The sequence below is a fragment of the Mauremys mutica genome, chromosome 24 (assembly GCF_020497125.1).
Source record: "Mauremys mutica isolate MM-2020 ecotype Southern chromosome 24, ASM2049712v1, whole genome shotgun sequence".
NCBI lineage: Eukaryota > Metazoa > Chordata > Testudines > Geoemydidae > Mauremys > Mauremys mutica.
The window spans coordinates 1,294,807-1,313,383 of NC_059095.1; the positions used below are offsets into that span (position 1 = coordinate 1,294,807).

Sequence of the window (18,577 nt, forward strand, 5' to 3'; positions counted from 1 at the left end):
CAGCAGGGAGATAAGGGGATTGTTTTCTTCACACTGCATCTGGGGTGAGGGGCAGCCCGGGGACCCAGGGGGCTTAGCCGGTGTTCTCTGTCTGCGAGGCGCTCCTGTGGAAAGGGCAGCCCGGGAATGTTTCCGCTGCTGCCATGTGAGCCGCCATGGTCCCTCCCCAGCCCGGAGATGCAGGCGGCTGCTGCCTTCTGAAGCAGCACGTTCCAGGCCAGGCTCATGTGGAGACTGCACTGTCGCCCTCGTGAGCCAACGCTGGGAGCCTTACGAGGTCCGGCGGCAGCACCAGCTCTGCCTCTCCCCGGCAGCAGCCTGGGCTGTGCCGAGCTCCCCAGAGTCCGTAGGCTTCCCGCCCTGAGCCCTGCTGCAGCTTGATCCACTTAGAGCACCTCCGGCAGGCTCAATGGTGCAGCCCTGCTCCTAAGCCATCCGGTAGCTTCCCTCCAAGCTTAATAGCCCCAGGGCGTGATTCCCAGTGAGGCCATCCCTGCACTTCAGCAGGGGATGGGATCTTTAACCTGCCTTTCGCTCTCTCCATGTATTCGATGGCTGTGCAAGGCCCGACCCCCAGCAGAGCAGCCCTGAGGGGGCTCTGAGTTACCCTCTGCTTTCCATGGCCCCATAGTGCCTAGGGGAAGCTGCAATGCAGCAGACTGTGGCCATGCCCCCTGCGCTGAGGGCTGGAGCAGAACCCCTACACCAGCTCCATGCAAGTAGGGGAGATCTCTGTGCAGGGGTGGCCTTTGGGGGGCTGTGTGCACCCACTTTAAGGCTCCTTTGTGCTGCCTGATCTCCCACTGCAACCCTCCCTCCTTGCTTTTCACTCACCCTCACATCTGGGATTGGGAGCCTCGGGGACTGGAATCGCGGAAAGCACCAGGCACGCTGTGTGAGCACTGCATCCTGAGGCCTGCCCCAGAGTGGTGGGGTCCCTGCAAGATTCACAGCAGCTTTGGAAATGGTCAGGTGCCAGTAAACGTCTCTGTGGTGCATTGGACTCTTGAGGTCTGCGTATTGGGTCTAGTGGCGCCGTTGGCAGCGTCCTCGTTGTGAGTGCAGAGGGTAATGGGACTTCCTGGGAACCCGTTGGTGTCCCAGGAGTTCAGGTGCTGGGGGCTACAGAGCACAGCCCCCCCTGGGGTCACCACCCCAGAGCCCACTTAGTGCCGCCCAGCCCGGGCACTTGGTCTCTGCCTGTCCCACGTTCTGCCATAGGCAGCTGGCAGGACTGCGGTGCCCTCCTGGACTGGACTAGCCCCTTACAAAGAGCCCTGCAGAGCCGCAGTACTGAGTGACTGGAGAGCTGCGCAGACCCCTTTCCTGGGAACACAGTGGGCATGGTCGGGGGCTACCCCTCTCTCTCCCCTCCTGGCCCTAAAACTGAAGGGTCACAAGCCGTTCCTGGTCTGGGGCGAGGGCTCAGCGTCTGAAATGGGCAACAAGTGGCAGCTGCCCTGTGCCAGGCGAAGGCCAGGGCTCAGCAGGCTCGGGTGTGGCTATGCCCTGGCAGGCAGTGTGAACGTTTATGGCTAGGGACTGTATGTGGATGTGCCCCCCGCCCTTGCAGCAGCGCTGATAGCTGCGGGAGGCAGGTCCTCAGCCGGCTCGGGGTGACGCTGCAGCTCTGCAACTACCCGGTGACTGCGTCAGCTGAATGCAGGGAGCCCGTGGTGCCCAGGAGGGCAGTGACCCTGCATAGCTCCAGTGAATGCAGCCCCGAGCATGAGAGCTTGTAGCCGGGAATGTGTGGTGAGTTGCTGGGTCTGCCTGCATCTCACAGGCGAGGAGCTGAGGCCTTGCCCTGGAATCGTCTCTGCAGCAGCCCCAGGTTGCAGTCTGGACTGCACACTAATGGGCCTGGCTTAGCATCCATGCACAGAACCCACTAGCGTGTCTGGCACTGCCAGTGACCCTGGCCCGAGGGCCGAGGCTGGGCTGGTTCCCGCAGCGTGTGGGTGCACTGAGAGAAGGGGGGTAGTGCTTTAATGCCCTACACCTTTCCCATGGCTCCAAATCTCCCATTTCTAGCCCTGATGCGTCCCAGGTCCGGGAGCGAGGGGCCAGAGAGCTCTGAGAACCGTTCACGGAGCTCGTAACAGGACCAGACTGGGTGAAGCCACGCACTAGCGCACATGGTCTGGACGGGCTGGGAGCCTGTGGAAGTGCGTTCGGGTCTGGCAAGCATCCTGACACACCCTGGTTCTGACTCAGTGACTGCGATGGGCATGCTCCCAAATAGTCACTGTGTCCTTCCTCTGTGACCAGCCTCGTTCCCAGCACAGAGCCCTGCCCATGTGAAGGACGAATCCCTACAATAACTCGCTGTTTGGCCCTGGGATGGCTCTGCCACGCAACCACGGGGCCTGTGATTCAACAGCCTTCTGCCTGCGTCTCTGAGGGGCCAGGCAGTCCAGCAGACGCTGCAGGGCCCAGCGTGCTTGGGGGTGTCACGCTGAGACCTGAAATGTCTGTGGGCCCTGCTTCCTCGCTGAAGAGGAGGGTGCCAGACCATCAGTTCTCTGGGTCCTGGCAAGTTGGCATGATGTGACCCCTCTGTGTACCCAGCAGGCATTGCCATTGATGTGCCCGAGTGTAGCGCTCGAGCAGGGGTTCCTGGCCCGCCTGCTCAGCGCCTGTGTGGAGGCTGGAGGCAGACTCCTGTGAGCTACAGTCCAGACATGAAGCAGAGTTAGGGACAGTCTTGGAACCCTGCAGTGCAGCCGCAGCCGTAGCCTGGAGCAGAGAGAGAGAAAGCAGAGGAGAAAACTCCTGCACCAACTAGCCCAGCCTGGTTAGATTTCAAGCCTGGGTGTGTGTAGCAGGCATATGATCAATTGGTATCTGCGGTTAGGGCAGGGGGGTGGGGGGTCCCCTGACTGATCCTCCAGCCTCTGGGAAGGGTGAGGGGGGACCTGGGCCCGAGTCTCTGGAAGGAGTGCTGAGTGGCAGCTCCTTCCGGGACACTGGCGCTGCTGCCTGGGGGAGGCAAAGGGCCAGCTTCCATGTTTAACAAGCAATCAAGGGCAGGAATGTGCTGACATGGCGTTCGCTCTGGATCTGAGGATTAAACCTGGCTCCCTGCAGCCAGCTCCTCCCCCCCCCCAGTTCCGCCAAGCCCCCCCTTAGCAGCCGCAGGCCCTAGAGCTGCATTAACCCTTCCTGTGCCTGGCCAGGTCAGTCTGGCAGGAGTTCATGAGTCTCTCTTCCCCTTGGCTGGGACGGGGTTAATGCTCGCAGGGCGGGTGGCTCTAAGGAGTGAAGCAGGGGAGGGTTTTATCCTTCCCCCAGAACGTCCCCCTCCCTCCTGCCATTGCATAATTTTGCTAGTTTAAAACTTCCCACCAGTGAGCCCTGGCTAGCGGGAGAGACACAAACCGCACCCTGGGGAGCAGCCTGGGCTGTGCTCAGTGGGCGACTCAGTGGGCTGGTTCCTCTGAGTGTCGCGTCCAGTCCGGTTCAGTCGCGGGGTGCACCACTGCTTCCTAAACGCCTGAGCTTCAGGAAATTATATCCCTTCTTGCAAAAGAATTGTAGCATTGCCCTCTGCCAGGAAGGGGTTGGAGCAACTCTGGCTCCATATGGCCTCTTTCTCCTCCCCCTGCCCCAGTCAGGTCTCCAGCGCGGGCACCTCCCAGGCCCTGGCTCGCTGCTAGCACAAGGACAGCCGGGATCAGGCCCTGGTTGTGCCAGGCCCTGGACAGGCAGGATGAGAAGCTCCCTCTCTCCAGGGCTTGCCCCCAGGGCACTGGGTGGGCTGCGGCACCTTGGCTTGCGGAGTCTCTGCTGAAGGAGCCAGCTGCCGACCTGCTCCTGGGTGCTGGCTCTCCCCAGTGGGGAGGCAGCCTGGCCGTGGGCCCGCCAAGCCTGTGCCATGGATTAGAAGCAAGCCAGGCTGTCAGAATTAGCCCTGTGGCCTCAGCAGAGCCCTCTGGCTGTCGGGTGCTACGTGGGCTCTAACTGCCTGCTCTCCCCTGCTGTCTCCATCAGGATGGCTCCTCCCGGACCTGGCGGAGCAGTTCGCCCCCCCTGAAGTCGCACCCCCGCTTCTGCTGAGGCTGGTGGAAGCCATTGAGAAGAAAGGTGAGAGGGGGAGGGGAGGGGATTGGTGTCCTGAGCCCCGTGTGAGCAAAGGGGCAACATCCATTATTAACCCCTTCTCTGCCAGGCTCCCTCCCGGCACAGCTACTCCGCTGAGCTGCTGGAAAGCTGTGCTGGGAATGCCTAGCAGGTGGCAGGGAGCCATGACACCCCGGCAGCCTGGCAGCTTCTCGTTACCAGGACGGGTCGGTGCCCTGGCAGTCCAGCTGGTGCCACCACAGCGTGAACTCGCCATGGGACTGTGACCATGTGCCTAGCTATACGCAGCAGGTCCAGGCAGTGACCCTTGGCCCAGTTTGGCAACCACTGGTCCAGGAATCCTGTGCTAGTCCAGGGCTGGTGCGTGGCTAGTTGTTTGGAGGCCAGAACTTAGGCTGGGTTTCCTAGTGGTGAGGGACCTAACAGATTGTGCCATCACCTCGGGGAACAGCAAACGCTCTCTCTGGAGTCTGTTAAAACAGCCTGATGGGAGGCTGGTTAGCCCTGGCGCAGCTGACGTGACTAAAGCCCTGATCTGCTAGGACGTGGCTGGTGGGCAGGGAATGGAGCTAGCGTCCCGTCGCAGGGCTGCAGCTCTGTTGGGTTAATAACTGCAGCGGCTGCAGCTCGGAGATTCTCAGCACTGCTGAAGTGGCTGCCTCTGTTCACAGAACTAACATAAACTGTCCTGCACTTCCCACAGGCTTAGACAGTGAGACGTTATACAGGACGGCTGGCTCGGAGTTGAGACAAGCACTGAAGACCGGTAAGAACCAGTTCTGTACAGAGGGGAGGCGAGCTGGGTCAGATGGATGAGATTAGTGGATGTGACAGCGCCAGCAGTAATGAAATCCAGGCCAAGCTCGTCTTCTGTCCTCAGCGAGTCGTAACTCCCCAGCAGCCGGCTGCATGGGAGAGGACGGGCCCATCTTGCTGTGTTGGTGTAACTGCACGTAAGGGAAGCCAGCAAGTGTCGCTTTCAAGGCGGTTGCACTTTCCTGCAGCTTGGCAGGAGGAGGAGGAGGAGCCTTGTGCAAGGGAACGTGGACACGAGTTCTGCTCGTCAGTCGCGGGGCCTGGAGCTGATGTCGCAAGCCAGCTCCTCCTGGATCTCCTGCTACATACGGAGTGTGGTGGGCCCTGTTGATGGCCATGCTCCCACGCTGCCCTGGCAAAGGTCTAAGTGCTGCTTCCTCAGCTCCAGGCTGTCCCAAAGCACGACTAAGCCTGGGATCAGCTCAGCCATGGCACTTGGGTTCCCGGCTCATGATGCCGTTTGCTCACTTCCTGCACATGCAGCTGCAATGGCAGCTGATCTCACTGCACCAGCTGCCCTCTTGGCTGGGCCCTCGGAGTCCAGGTTCAGGGTGATGGTTCCCTGCCCTCCCCCGGACTGGGGTGCAGCCTCCTGGGGGTCGCTGCTGCTGTGCTTCCCCAGGGCTGCCTGATCCTCCTTGTGTAGAGAGCTAACAATGCAAAGGCCCTAAAGCAGCTGGGGCTGGCAGTCTCTGGCCTGCCTGGCGCTCGCCCTGCCAAGCAAAGCCAGGCTCCGGGGCTCTCTGGTGGCAGTGAGTAGAGCAGCAGCCGTTTGTGCTCATGCCAGTGGAGTTGCACTGGGCCGCATGGAATTTGCGGGGCTCCTATCCGGGCTGGGGCGGCACCGCTGCAGTCTGTGTCGGAGCGAGGCCTGGAGCGGGGAGCCCCTGGGGGGGGGGATCGGAGAGCATGTCTGTCCTTGGCAGCTCTGCCCTGTGCCGGGCCCTGAGTCCGACCCCTCCCATGTGCCACCCCCTTGCTGTGCCCCAGCAGCAGCCACTGCTGTGGATTCTGGGGCCTCTCGTGCCCACAAGTTCCATGCTGGGGAAACTCTGGGTACATCCTCTAAAGCTGAGCTGGCCAGGGAGCCGCCAGGGGCTGCCGTTGTGAGGGTCTGTTTGCTCTGTGCAGATTGGGTGCTGGGTGACGTGGAGCCGTTCGACGTGCATTCCCTGGGCGAGGCACTGCGGGGCTTCCTGCAGGATCTGCCTGCTCCCGTGGTCCCGGCGTCTGTGCATGGCGAGATCCTGCGCATCCTGCAGGGTAAGGGCTGCGCTGCGGGGGGAGGGGACGCTAACGGGCAGGAAGCAGGGGAGGGCATTGATGGGCTCCAGGGCACTGGTGCACCAGAGGCAGGTGGATTGCAGTGCAGCCCGCGGGCACTGGGAGCACTGGAGAGTGAGGCAGGCCTGGCCCCTGCCCTTCCAGCACGTGTCTTGCTTCTCTCCAGAGATCCCGCAGCCAGAGAGCTGCAGGAAGCAGCTGCTGCTGGCGCTGGAGTCTCCTGCGGTCCCTCTCCAGAACCTGCTCACATTGCAGTTCCTGCTCCGCCACCTGGGGAAGGTGTCCCAGCAGGCCGAGAGCAACGGCCTCCACCCTCGGGCCCTGGGCGAGATCTTCGGCCCTCTGCTGCTCCGGCTGCCTGGCACCAGGTACATGGGCTGGGGGCTTGCATCTCACCTGGGGGCAGATGGGCGAGAGCAAGAGGTGGCTGGTGGTGCTCTGCCCAGGAGCCAGCCTGCCAGCTTGGCTCATGCTGCCACGGGCCGGGTCTCTGAGTTAGGGGTGTGCAGGAGCCTGGGATGTGGATGGGGGACTGTACTCAACCCCCGGCATGGTGACGCTTTGCAAGCAGTGACCCCTGACTTTACCCCGTCACACCCAGACCGCGCTGCCTCCGGCACCAGCAGCAAAGGGAGACGAATGGGGTCGGCCCCTCGCTGGTGGTCTGTAAAGAGACCCTGACTTACCAGCAGCTCATCTCCAGCGGGGCTGTGAGCCATGGGCGCAAAGCCCAAACTGTAACAGCCAGTACCTCCCCCATAGCAGCTCCACCCTGCAGCTGGGTTCCTGTTCACCCCCAGAGTGGAGAGCTGTGGGCAGAGATGGGACTAGAAAGTGGGGCAGACCCTGCGTCTGTCTGTCAAGGAGCTTGCACCTTGCTAGCTTGGTGAGTTGGGAGCAGTAGGGATACTGCAGCATGCTGCACTGCTCACCTGAGAGCACACCCCAGAGCCAGTGCAATGAACCCCCGCCCCCCTCTGGCTCAGGTTACAGCCCAGCACCTGCCGCCATGCCTCCTTCCCGGGTCTGTTGGCATCTCTCCCAGGTGCTGATTTCTGGTCCCTGTCTCCCTGCAGTGCAGAGCTGAGCCCCGATTTCTCAGGGCTCTTCCTGGAGACACTTCTGCAGGGGAAGGACTCGGAGCCGGAACAAGTGCCGCCAGGTACTGAGCCCCACAAGCTGCAACCCCCAGGGGCCCTTCCAGACCGCTGGTCACTTCCTGTGTGGCTTGGGAAGGAGGCGGCTGTTCAGCCTCCCGCCAGGGCTGCGTGTTTGGCTCGTTCCCGTCAGCCTCGTCACAGAATGAGCATCGCACGGGGCACTCACTGAACTGGCCCGAGTTGGGATGGGCGCAGAGACGGTCTCTCCGGCACGCTGGGAGGCGCTTGGGGGGGCATTCAGGAGAGTGGGTGCTGCTGCAGGGCGCCGCTTCGGGGCTCTCGAGGTGGCACCTTCGGCACACCCAGGACCAATGCGGTTTGGTGCCCGTTTGGAGCTGTGCCGGGGCAGCCTGAGAGCAGGGTGTGTGGCGCAGTGCCGGGGCTATGGCAAGCAGATCCTGGCCGGAGCGGGGCCCCAGTGCAGCCCAGCTCCAGTGCTCACCCGGCTTTCTTGCAGCTCTGCCTCCGAAGCCCTCGAAGCCGAAGCCCGGTGGAGCCAGCCTGGCCAATGGGAGCAGCGCGCCCCTGCAGGAGGCGGAGTGGTACTGGGGTGACATTTCCAGGTACCAGGCTCTCCACACCATGTTCCCCTGGGCAGCGGGCCAGCGAGAGTGGCCCAGCCCGGGTAGCCGGGAGCTGCTAACCATGGGAGGCCCCCCTGTTTGGGGATGTGTGGGGCAGGGCTGGGGTCGGGCAGGGTGAGATTGACGAATCCCTACGCTCCAGCCCCCCACGGGTGAGGGTGGGTTCTGTGGTCGTGCCCTGGCGGCGCAGGGGCGAAAGAAAATGCAGGCCTGTTATTTACCAGGCTGCACGTGGCAACAGACTATATTGGTAAGGGATGCAAGGAGAGTGTGGGTCACAATGCAAACTGCAGACACACACACACACTAAACTTAATCAATTTAAAGTTTTATTGGGGATAATTACAAGGGGTAAGGGAGCAGCGTATGATTAGCTAATAGAGTTAATGAAACTTAAAACACACAATGACTAAAATATCTACTAACAATATTTATAAACAAAGATGCAGCATTTAGTAATAACTGATACTTACAAATACAAACCAACGCATAACGACCGGCAAACGTAGAAGCTCTGTTTGAAACACGTGAGCTGAGAGAGAGGCTTCGAGGTGATCAGGCTCGGTTACGGGCATACACAGGATACACGGGCATACACAGGATACACGGGTATACACAGGATTCGTTTTTCTTTCTCCTCTCCCTGCCTGCACATGGCAGGCAGGCCATAAAGTACCCACTATGACATCATAGAAGTGTCGTAGGGGACGGGGCCCAAAACCTGTTTGTGTTCGTTTCTGATTGGCACAAGCAAAGTTAACACCATGTAGGGGAGCAGGTGCCTTAAAGTCTGGCTTCGCCCCCAAAAGGTGAGGAAATGCATATTGTCTTAGAATGTGTTCAACACTGAATGACAAACGAAGAGGCCAGGGCAATACCGGTATGGGCAAGTTTTACAGGATGCAGACAGGAACTCATCTCAACAGCCGGGAGCTGCTAACCATGGGAGGCCCCCCTGTTTGGGGATGTGTGGGGCAGGGCTGGGGTCGGGCAGGGTGAGATTGACGAATCCCTACGCTCCAGCCCCCCACGGGCGAGGGTGGGTTCTGTGGGTCGTGCCCTGGCAGCTGTGACCACTGGCGCCCTGTCCGCTCCCCAGGGAGGAGGTGAACGAGAAGCTGCGTGACACGCCGGATGGCACCTTCCTGGTCCGCGATGCCTCCAGTAAGATCCAGGGGGAGTACACGCTCACGCTGAGGTACGTGCGCCCCAAGCCTCTTAGGCTGGGCTGGGCTGGGGCAGCAGGGCCGCTAGCCGTACCCCTAGGTAGAGCCGGGTGGCTGGTCGGGCTCTGCCCACTGTGCGCTCCTGGCCTGAGGAGGTTCCCAGGCACTATAGTTCCCTCTCTGTCTGGTGCTTCACTGCCCCAGGACGAGGGCCCTGAGCCCCGTGTCCCCCCAGCTTGGACGCAGGGCTGCAGCCCCGATAGCCTGCCAGCTTGCAGACCAGACAGGCTCGCCCGCTCCCCGGGTGTCTGTGAGGGGCTGGGGGCGAATGATGCCGTGCAGGGGGGTGGGGGAGGGTGTCCTTGGTCCATGCGCAGCCTCCATCGCTCCCTGGTGCCGGACTGAGGGGACGCCTGTTGGGTGCTGGGTGCTCCAAGCCCCAGCGTGAATGGCCGGAGCACGGGGGCCGGTTCCCCCGGGGATGTCACGAGTGGGTCTCTGCCTGGCGCTGAGCGTGCTCCCTGCTCCCACTTCCGCCCCGCAGGAAAGGTGGCAACAACAAGCTGATCAAGATCTTCCACCGGGAGGGGACGTACGGCTTCTCGGAGCCCCTGACCTTCGGCTCCGTGGTGGAGCTCATTAGCCATTACCGGCACGAGTCGCTGGCCCAGTACAACGCCAAGCTGGACAGCAAGCTGCTCTACCCCATCTCCAAGGACCAGCAGGTCAGGCTGGGCGGGGGCTGGCGCTGATACGCAGGAGCCGCCCCCGCCCTGCTCCCCACACTGAGCACGGGGCCAGCCATGCCTGTGGCAAGTGGGCGTACCCAGGGCCTGGGAACAGGGCAATGCTGGATTCCATGTCCCTGGCTGAGCTGGCAGCAGATCCTCCCGCCTCTCTGGAGCGTACGAGGCCCGGCGGCCCCGGGGATGCTCCTTGGCCAGGGAGCCAGCGAGGGGAAAGGGTGTCCTGGGACGCGCTCCTCCCAGCCCAGCTGCATCCCCTGAGCTGCGAGGGGCCCGGCCCCAGCCTGACGCTGACGTCCAAGGGGCTGTGGCCAGGGTGGGGGAGACAGGTGCCCAAACCGTCCCCTGGGCAGGGGCATGGCCTGGAGAGTGGGACGCCGGTCAGCGGGGGCCATGTCACAGGTGGGGCTGGGGGCTGGGCCAGGCTGCTGAGGGGGGATGTGTGGACGGGCCCTAGGCCCCAGGGCTGCCCATGGGGCCTCTGGGGGCCTCCCACTGCCAGGTAATTCTGTCCTGTCCACGGGGTGGAAGAGGCAGGGCTTGGCGGTGGTGGGCACAGGGCCCCTTGCTGGACTGGACTGCGGTGTCTCATCATTCCTGGTGCCCCGGGAGCTCCCCTGATCCTGGCCCTGCCCCAGGCCCCTCCCCACCTCCTTCCCTCTACCTATGGCCCTCTCCCCCCTGGGCCGGCCCCATGTCCTGCAGTGAGAGTGCAGCGGTGCCCACACAGCTGGTGGGTGGGGAGGGAGGGCAGTGCCCAGCTCTGACTTGCCCTGGGGCCTTCTGTGTGGCAGGACCAGCTGGTGAAGGAGGACAGCGTGGAGGCCGTGGGGGAGCAGCTGAAGGTCTATCACCAGCAATACCAGGACAAGAGCCGGGAGTACGACTTGCTGTACGAGGAGTATACGCGCTCCTCGCAGGTACCCTGGGCCACACGCTTCCCCTCCCGCCCCCTCGCGGGTCCCCCGGGGCCGTGGGTCCCCCAGGGCCACGCAACCCCCTTCTCCTCCCCCCTTGCAAGTCCCCTGGGGTCACGCGCCCCCCTTCTCCCACCTGCTCGCGGGTCCCCTGGGGCCATGGGTCCCCCTCCTGCCCCTCGTGGGTAGTTCGGGGCCACAGGTCCCCCGGAGCAACGCGCTCCCCTCTCCCGCCCCCTTGTGGGTCCCCCGGGGCCACACGCTCCCCTCTCCCCCCCCTTGTGGGTCCCCCGGAGCACGCGCTCCCCTCTCCCCCCCCTTGTGGGTCCCCCGGGGCCACACGCTCCCCTCTCCCGCCCCCTTGTGGGTCCCCCGGAGCACGCGCTCCCCTCTCCCGCCCCCTTGCGGGTTCCCTTGGGGGGCCCCCTGCCCCCTCGCAGGTCCCCTGGGGCCACGCACCCCTATCAAAGCCCCCCAGCGGGTATCCTGGGGCCACGCATGCCCCCTCCTCCACTGCCGTTCTACCCAACACTCCAGCCAGCACAGGGGTGTTACCCTGGCCGGCTTGCCCTGCTCTGTAGGTGAGCCCTGGGAGAGCCGCGCTGGGGTGCAGACACCCAGCCTGCTGGTGAAGCGGGAGGAACCGGCAGAGTCGCCTCGCTGAGGGGCTGTAGCTTCAGGCTGGGGGCTGAGGAGTGGCTGGCAGGGCTGGGCTGGGGATCAGACCAGGAGTGGGGCTGGGGCTTTGCTGGGAAGCCAGGGGACTGGGCGGGGCCCCGATCCTCGGCTCTCACTCGGCGTGCCCCCCACCCCCAGGAGCTGCAGATGAAAAGGACGGCGATCGAGGCCTTCAACGAAACCATCAAGATCTTTGAGGAGCAGTGCCAGACGCAGGAGAAGTGCAGCAAGGAGTACATCGAGCGCTTCCGGCGGGAGGGCAACGAGAAGGAGGTGCAGCGGTGAGGGCACAGGCCTCAGGGCAATCTCCGGCCCAGCCGTGGGCTCTCTCTGAATGGAGCCGGGCTAGTTCCTTTGCAAAGAAAACTGCTTGCCTGATTTTCCTGTCACCCAGCATCCCTCCCATGCTGCAGCTGCCCCCAGTCCTCCCCCCACTCCGCCAGCCGGCTCCAGCTGCCCGGCAGCCCTTCCCCTTTGGCTCCAGCATTGGGCCCAGGTTCCCCCCCCAGCCCGTAACTCCTGTGCCCCCCCACCCAGGATCCTGATGAACGCCGAGAAGCTGAAGTCGCGCGTCACTGAGATCCACGACAGCAAGATGAAGCTGGAGCAGGACCTGAAGAAACAGGCCTCGGAGAACCGGGAGATCGACAAGCGCATGAACAGCCTCAAGCCGGACCTCATGCAGCTGCGCAAGCTCCGGGACCAGTACCTGGTGTAGGTGCTGCTGCCTGCCCCTTCTCCCTGCCCCGGGTCCCGGCTCTGGCCTGGGAGGGACGGAAGAAGCAGCCCCTGGGCCCTGCCATCGCCTCCGTGGCCCAGTCGTGATCTGTCCTTGCTGCTCGCTGGCTCCTGGCTGGGCCTCCAGCCGTGTCTGGGGCTGTGGCCCCCGTGCACCCTCCCCGTGCCCTGTGGGACTCCGCTCAAGGGGCAGCTGGGCCCCGATCCTGCCTGCTTGGCTCATTCCGTGGGGGAGGCTGCCCCCTGCTGGATCCATTTGTGAAGGAGGCGGGATGAAAAGCTGCCCTGCAGGTCTCTCAGTTCTCCTCTTCCTCCCCCAGGTGGCTGACGCAGAAAGGGGCCCGGCAGAAGAAAATCAACGAATGGCTGGGCATCAAGAACGAGACGGAGGAGTAAGTGTCCCGGCGCTGCGGGCTGCTCGGAGAGTCCTTCCTTCCGGCCTGGCCTGGGTTTGAGTGGAGTCGCCCGAGCGTTGCTTCCCCCTCGAGGCCTCGCTGTGCTACTGCCGTGCAGAGCCCTGCACACACAGCCACCCCCGGCGCCGGGTTACAGAAGGGGGGACTGAGACGCAGGGCGGGGCAGGGACTCGCAGCCAGACGATGGCTGGGCTGGGAGCAGGGGCAGGAGCTCACGGTCCCCAGCCCTGTGCTCACCCCAGGCTGGCTGTAGAGCTCCTTCTCACGGGGTATCGAGGCGTGATGCAGCTGCCCGTGTCGGCACTGAAGGCGCGTGGGCAGAGCCAGTGGCTTGTGGGCTGCAGGGGCTGAGGGCTGCAGGCTCAAAGCTGATACCAGGCCCTGAGGCTGTCTGCCTCCCTCAGGTTACCGTGAGAGCTCCCTGCATGCCTCGGGTGCCCGGTGGAGCAGGGGGCTGGGCACTGAGCCATGGGGAAGGTTCAAAGGCCCAGAGGGGTATTTGGGAGGGTGCTGGCGCTGGGGAGGCACCGCTCTAGGCCGGGGGCTCCTGCATAGCGACGTAGCTGTGTGTGCGGGAGCGGAGCTGGCCGAGCTTCCCCCAGCGGCGGGCGCACCCCCTGCTCAGCCCCCGGCTTGCCTTCCAGCCAGTACTCCATGATGGATGACGAGGAGGAGCTGCCGCACCATGAGGAGCGCACCTGGTACGTGGGGAAAATCAACCGTGTGCAGGCGGAGGAGATGCTGTGTGGCAAGCGCGACGGCACCTTCCTGATCCGGGAGAGCAGTCAGAAGGGCTGCTACGCCTGCTCTGTGGTGTGAGTTCCCTCCCCCTCTTGCAGGGCCACCGCGGTTCTCCCTCCGACTGCCAACCCCAGCCCGGGGGAGGTGGGGAGTGGGGGCCGCGCTCGTCCTGCCTGGCTTGCGGGAGGGGTCCCTGGCGGCTCATGTCCCCATCTCCTGGTGGCAGCCCCAGTGACTCGTGTGGTTCTGCTTCCCCGGCAGGGTGGACGGAGACACCAAGCACTGTGTGATCTACAAGACGGTGACCGGTTACGGCTTTGCCGAGCCCTACAACCTGTACGCGTCCCTGAAGGACCTGGTTCTGCATTACAAACACATGTCCCTGGTGCAGCACAACGACTCCCTGAATGTCACGCTGGCTTACCCGGTTCTCTCCCAGCCACCTGCCAGATGAGCCTCTGACGCAGAGCACAATGGCTGCCTCCGCCTCCTCCCCAGCCTCTGGCCTCTGTCCCTTGTCTAGACGAGTCTCCTGCCCTCCAGAGCCTGGGGGATGTCGTGACCGGTTCCTGGTGTCCCGCTTGCTCAGCAGTAGAAACCCAGCTGGACGCTGGTCGATGGGGAGGCAACACCATCAGCTTGGGATGGAAAAGCCGCGCGTGACTTCAGCCTTTCTGAGGAGGAGTCCAGGCGCAGGCTAATTGCTAGGGGGGGCTTCGTCTCTCCCGTTGCAGCTCCCCAGGGGTGGTTTTGCGCCCCCCTCCCCCCCCGTTGTGTGTCACTGTACAGCTCGGTTCCTAGTTCCCGTGTGTGCCGTGGGGTCGCCGGCCCAGCGGCCACAACTGAGGTGCCACGTCTGCCCCGGCGCTCCGGTGGGAGCAGCCCTGCTGGGGCGGGGCGGGCAGCGCTCTCTCCTGAACTACACGTGGTCGTTGCTAAAACCGTTCTCTCCTTTCCCTTCCCTTCAGGAATCCTGCGGCCTGGAGTGAGTGCCGGCCTGTGGTCCGAGGGTGCCAGCCTCACCCAGAGAGAGAGCTAGAAAAGGGGGTTGGTGAGGGCACGGCACGCTGGCTCCTTGGCCAAGATGCCAGGTGTTCGCGGCACTTTCCACAGTCCATGTAACTCCTGTGTGTGGCTTGCAGGGGAGGCTCCATTCGATTAGTTAATTACTAACCCACCTGTCTCGCCTTGGTTGTGCCAGCTAAGCTGTGAAATCCGTGTTGGTACCAGTGCTTCCCTGGGCTGCGTCTGGGGGATGCACAGCTGTGCTTGTCCATTGCTTCTGGGGAGTCTCCTCAGTCACTGGTCAGAGCTAACTGTAGCCATGTAAATACGGTTATTTTATAATCAGCTGCTTGCTAGTGCCCGTTCGTTCGTATGCAGAACCCTTGTTATGATATGCAAGCCCCAGGCAGCGACAGACCAAGCGCATCCCTCGGCCTGGGAGAACGTGAAGCCAGAGGTGCTGGAATGTCAGACACACTGCGAGCCCTATGCAAACGGGGGCCCTCTCTGCAAGGGAAGGGTGGGGACTAGCCATGCCCCTCCGGCCCCAGGGCCTCGGCACGGAGCAATGTAGATGTGTGAGATAGAACTATGTATGCGAAGCACTTCTACTCCTGAGTACTGTACGGAGCCGGCACAGAGCTGAGCCCTGGGATTTCTGTAATATTTCCAGTCGTGTCTGTTTTAGTACGAGGGAGCAGGAGAATTGCTGTGTGTTTCCTGATGATGCCTGAGCAGGGCATGCGTCTGACCGTGTGGGGCCAGTGTTACCTACCGGGTGAGACGGGGGGGTTCTCTTCGACAGAGCAAAATGGTTTGGGAAGCGTTCGGGGGCGGGGATGTGGTACCTCTCCCTCCGTGTCAGGCATCAGTCGGCACCAGCACCTGGCAGTGCCTGCCCCTCTGCCCCAGCATGACTGGCAGCGCCAGGAGGGTTGAGGGGGGATGCTCAGGATCCCATGGCTCTCTCCCCTCGGCACTGTGCCTGCCCAGCTCTGGGGAGGTGCCACTCGCCCCTTGATCCGTCCCAAAGGCCCCGTCCCAGCTGGAGGCGGACGCTTGGTCTGTGTCGTAGCAGCAGGGTGGGAGATCTCAGCTGACAGTGTAGGGAGCACGTGTGTGATCTGCTGGGGGGGGTGCGGCTGATAGTGTGTGGGCGATGCTGGGGCGTGGCACAGGCTTGGAGGCTCTTGGTTGTCACGACCACGGTACTCCTCACACCCTTCCCACGCCTGCACCATCGGCCCTGCTGCTCTGGCCTGGTTTCCTCTCTCGGTAAACGCTGGGGCTGTCTCCAGCGTGGGTGGAGCCAAGTGCGGCCTGCCTCGGGCGCCCGTGGCACGGGGACTTGCAGGGGCTGACGTGTGTGGTGTGAGCCTGGGGCTCTGTTCTCACCTGGGTGCACGTGCTCTGTGGCATTGGTGCCTGCGCTGGCTGGAATGGATTCGGGGCTCAGCGAGCGAGTGCTGGCGTCTCCTCGCCGGGTGGAGCTCAGCTGGCTGAGCGCCCTGGACTCTGCGCCGGTGGGGTGAAGTGGCTGGAGGACTCACGGCTGGGCCAAAGCAAGCCGGGGTGGTGGGGGGGGGGCAAGAAGGCTGAGGCTCCTTCTTCCCCCCCGCCCCCGGCACAGGGGGACACTGAGGTTTGGATCTGGGCAATGAAGGGGCAGAGCCAGTGAGTTTAGCCCAACGTGGCGGCTGTCAGTTGGTGGAAGGCGCAGGGTGATGGTGACTCGATTGGTCAGGAAGTTCACCCCCAGCTTTCGGCTGGCTAGAGTCCATGTCCCTGCACCAGGAGACCCCTGAGAAGCTGGGGCAACCCTACCTGCTCCCCCCAAAGCTGACTTACTCTTTGAGAAATTAAGCCATAAAAATTGACCCCGGTATTGTACGTATTAGTATTAATACTTAGCCACTTACTTCCTCGCTCCATGTGCCCTGCCTTCCCCACACCGCAATGTGGTCACTTGGCTCACAACGGTCTGAAGCCTGAGCCACCAGAGGGCGGGATTGTTGGGGTAGGGGACAGTACCTGGGCTGTGAGGAGAGGCGCACAGGCTGGCAGGTGTTACATACACTACATCCATTTCACAGCTGGGGATGCTGTGTTCCGGCTCCTTGCTCCTCAGCCATGCTGTGCAGGTCTCCTCCCGTGTTTGGAAGCACCTTGTTAACTCCACCAGCGTCGGGTGTTGGGATCCTGCTGAGATTCGGAAAACCTCTCCCCTCTGCTTCTAGCCTCACCCTTGTCTCGCTGGTGGGCTCACCTGCCTCTCCCTGCATGGACGATTCTAGCTCCTTGGGAGAGTCTCACCCTCTGCCCACTTTGCCTGGTCTCTCGCTGCCTGACCCAAGCCTGCTTCTCCTCAGGGGAATTTGAAATTCCCGCTTTGCTCCCTGGGAGCTGAGCTGGCTCCATGTGAATGCTCTGAGCGGTGGTTACACATGGCTTTACTTCTGTGCATCTGATAGCACTGCCCTTTCTGAGTTGCTAGAACACTACTGAGGATGGAAACGTGGTCTGTGGCTGCACCCTGTACCTGTTGCAGAGGGAAGGCTCTGCTCTTCTCCAATCCAGTATGCAATGAATAGGAAACCCCCCCCGCTCCCCCCGGTTACTTTCTCTGATGGTGCCTGACTTGGCGCTTAGAAACTTGGCTTTTTCTCCTCCTCCAGTGGAAGAACAAGCCCCTTGAATCTTTTTTTTTTTTTTTTTTTGACACGGCTCCTTTGGAATAAGCCAGTTGTGATTTGGTCTTTGCTTTAGCTGTTGCTGTTTACGTCTTCTGGGTTAATCCGTGAGAACATTATCTTTGGATCCCCTTGGTTGTGCTCTGCTGCCTGTGATCTCATCTGCAACGTCGGTCAAGGTGTGAACCAGAACCTCTTGTGATACTAGGCCCATCTTCTGCGTGTCCTCGGCCCACCTGGCAAATGTAAAGCTGCAAGCCAGGGAGTCAGCGAGTTCTGCTTTGCGCCCCTGCAGGCTGCCCAACATGAAATAGCACCCAGCCAGCCTTCCCCTTTGGTCGTGGCTGCCGTGGGGGGGGTGGAAGAAATTGACCATATCTCCTTGAAATGGGGCTTTGATTCGAGACCAAGTGCCCAGTTCCTGGCCAGGCCCTGTGCTAGTTCCCTTGTTTTCTCCACTCCTCCATCCGTTGGGCCTCCACTATGGGCCTGGTGACTGCGCTGCCAGCGTTCTGGTTAGGAAGGAAAGTGTGAATCTTCCCCCACCATCAGGGCAGAGGAGATTTGGGTGTGGGGAGCGGGCAGTGTCACAAGGGAAGGGGGGAAGCTGCTCTGGGGGGGCCTGAGCCACTCCTGCTGCTTCCTGGCTCCATCCATTATACTTTGTGCAGCACTTGGAAGCTCAGGGGCAGGAGCACACATGCCAAATGCCCAGAGTCACAGCCTGGTTGGGAGGGACAGCAAAGGAAGCCCTGGTCTAGAACCCCCCTCTTGGCCCCAGGACCATGTGGCTTTGTGCAGGATGCTGAAATTCTGCTTGTTCTGCGGGAAGCTCTGGGCTGCATTAGTCAGAGGCGGATTGTTTTAAGCCTGCAGCCTAATTTCATTGGAGGAAAGAGCGTGTTTGGGTTGTGAGCAGACCAAAGCCTGATTCCTTGCACGGGTCCCTGCCTGCTTGGGGGGGGAGGGGGCTGGCTGACACGCCGGGATTTGCACGCAGTCCGAGAGGAACTTGGCTGGTGAACACTCCTGAGGTTTTAGCTCTTACGAGATATGCAATAATAAATACTCTAATCGCCATTTCTTCTGTCTGTTAGCAGAAGTCGTTCTCTGTGCTCTTTCTGTGTACGTTTACTAACGTAAGCCCAGGATTTGTTACTGTCAGATCATTTTTGTACGGTACTTTAAACAAAGGGAGAAATAAACTGAAAGAACTAAGCTGCTGGATGAGGGGGGTTAATTCTTTTTAAACATTCTTGTAATTTCAGGAATTTTTTCTGTGACTCCTGCCTTTTCCCCAGAGGGTTAAATGATCCCACGGGGGAGCTCTCGAGCAGGAGCCGGCTGGTTACCTGTGCTGCAGAGAACAGCAGGTAAAACTGGGCCAGCGTGGGAGTTCCCCACCGCTCGCTTTCTGGCAGGCAGCACCCACCGCCTCTGCAGGGCTCCAGGTGCTCTTTTTTTTTTTTTTTTTTTTTTGAATCTAAAATCTAAAGGTTTATTTACAAAGGGAAAAAGGTAGAGATGACAGGTAGAATTGGTTAAATGGAATC

The 18,577-nt window shown here is 61.8% G+C and overlaps 1 protein-coding gene across 1 annotated transcript in view; it reads left to right on the forward strand.

Moving 5' to 3' along the window:
* The window catches only part of PIK3R2 (phosphoinositide-3-kinase regulatory subunit 2), a 40,408-nt gene extending 22,166 nt beyond the window's left edge, over nt 1-18,242 (forward strand). Inside the window, exons 3-16 of the mRNA XM_044998645.1 lie at nt 3,994-4,086; nt 4,787-4,849; nt 6,031-6,162; nt 6,350-6,551; nt 7,260-7,345; nt 7,801-7,906; nt 9,027-9,125; nt 9,638-9,818; nt 10,634-10,759; nt 11,573-11,715; nt 11,972-12,148; nt 12,493-12,564; nt 13,233-13,403; nt 13,591-18,242. Coding sequence (XP_044854580.1) covers nt 3,994-4,086; nt 4,787-4,849; nt 6,031-6,162; nt 6,350-6,551; nt 7,260-7,345; nt 7,801-7,906; nt 9,027-9,125; nt 9,638-9,818; nt 10,634-10,759; nt 11,573-11,715; nt 11,972-12,148; nt 12,493-12,564; nt 13,233-13,403; nt 13,591-13,783 — 1,844 coding nt within the window. The 3' untranslated portion in view covers nt 13,784-18,242. The remainder of the gene's footprint in view (nt 1-3,993; nt 4,087-4,786; nt 4,850-6,030; nt 6,163-6,349; nt 6,552-7,259; nt 7,346-7,800; nt 7,907-9,026; nt 9,126-9,637; nt 9,819-10,633; nt 10,760-11,572; nt 11,716-11,971; nt 12,149-12,492; nt 12,565-13,232; nt 13,404-13,590) is intronic.
* Nucleotides 18,243-18,577: the final 335 nt, after the last annotated feature.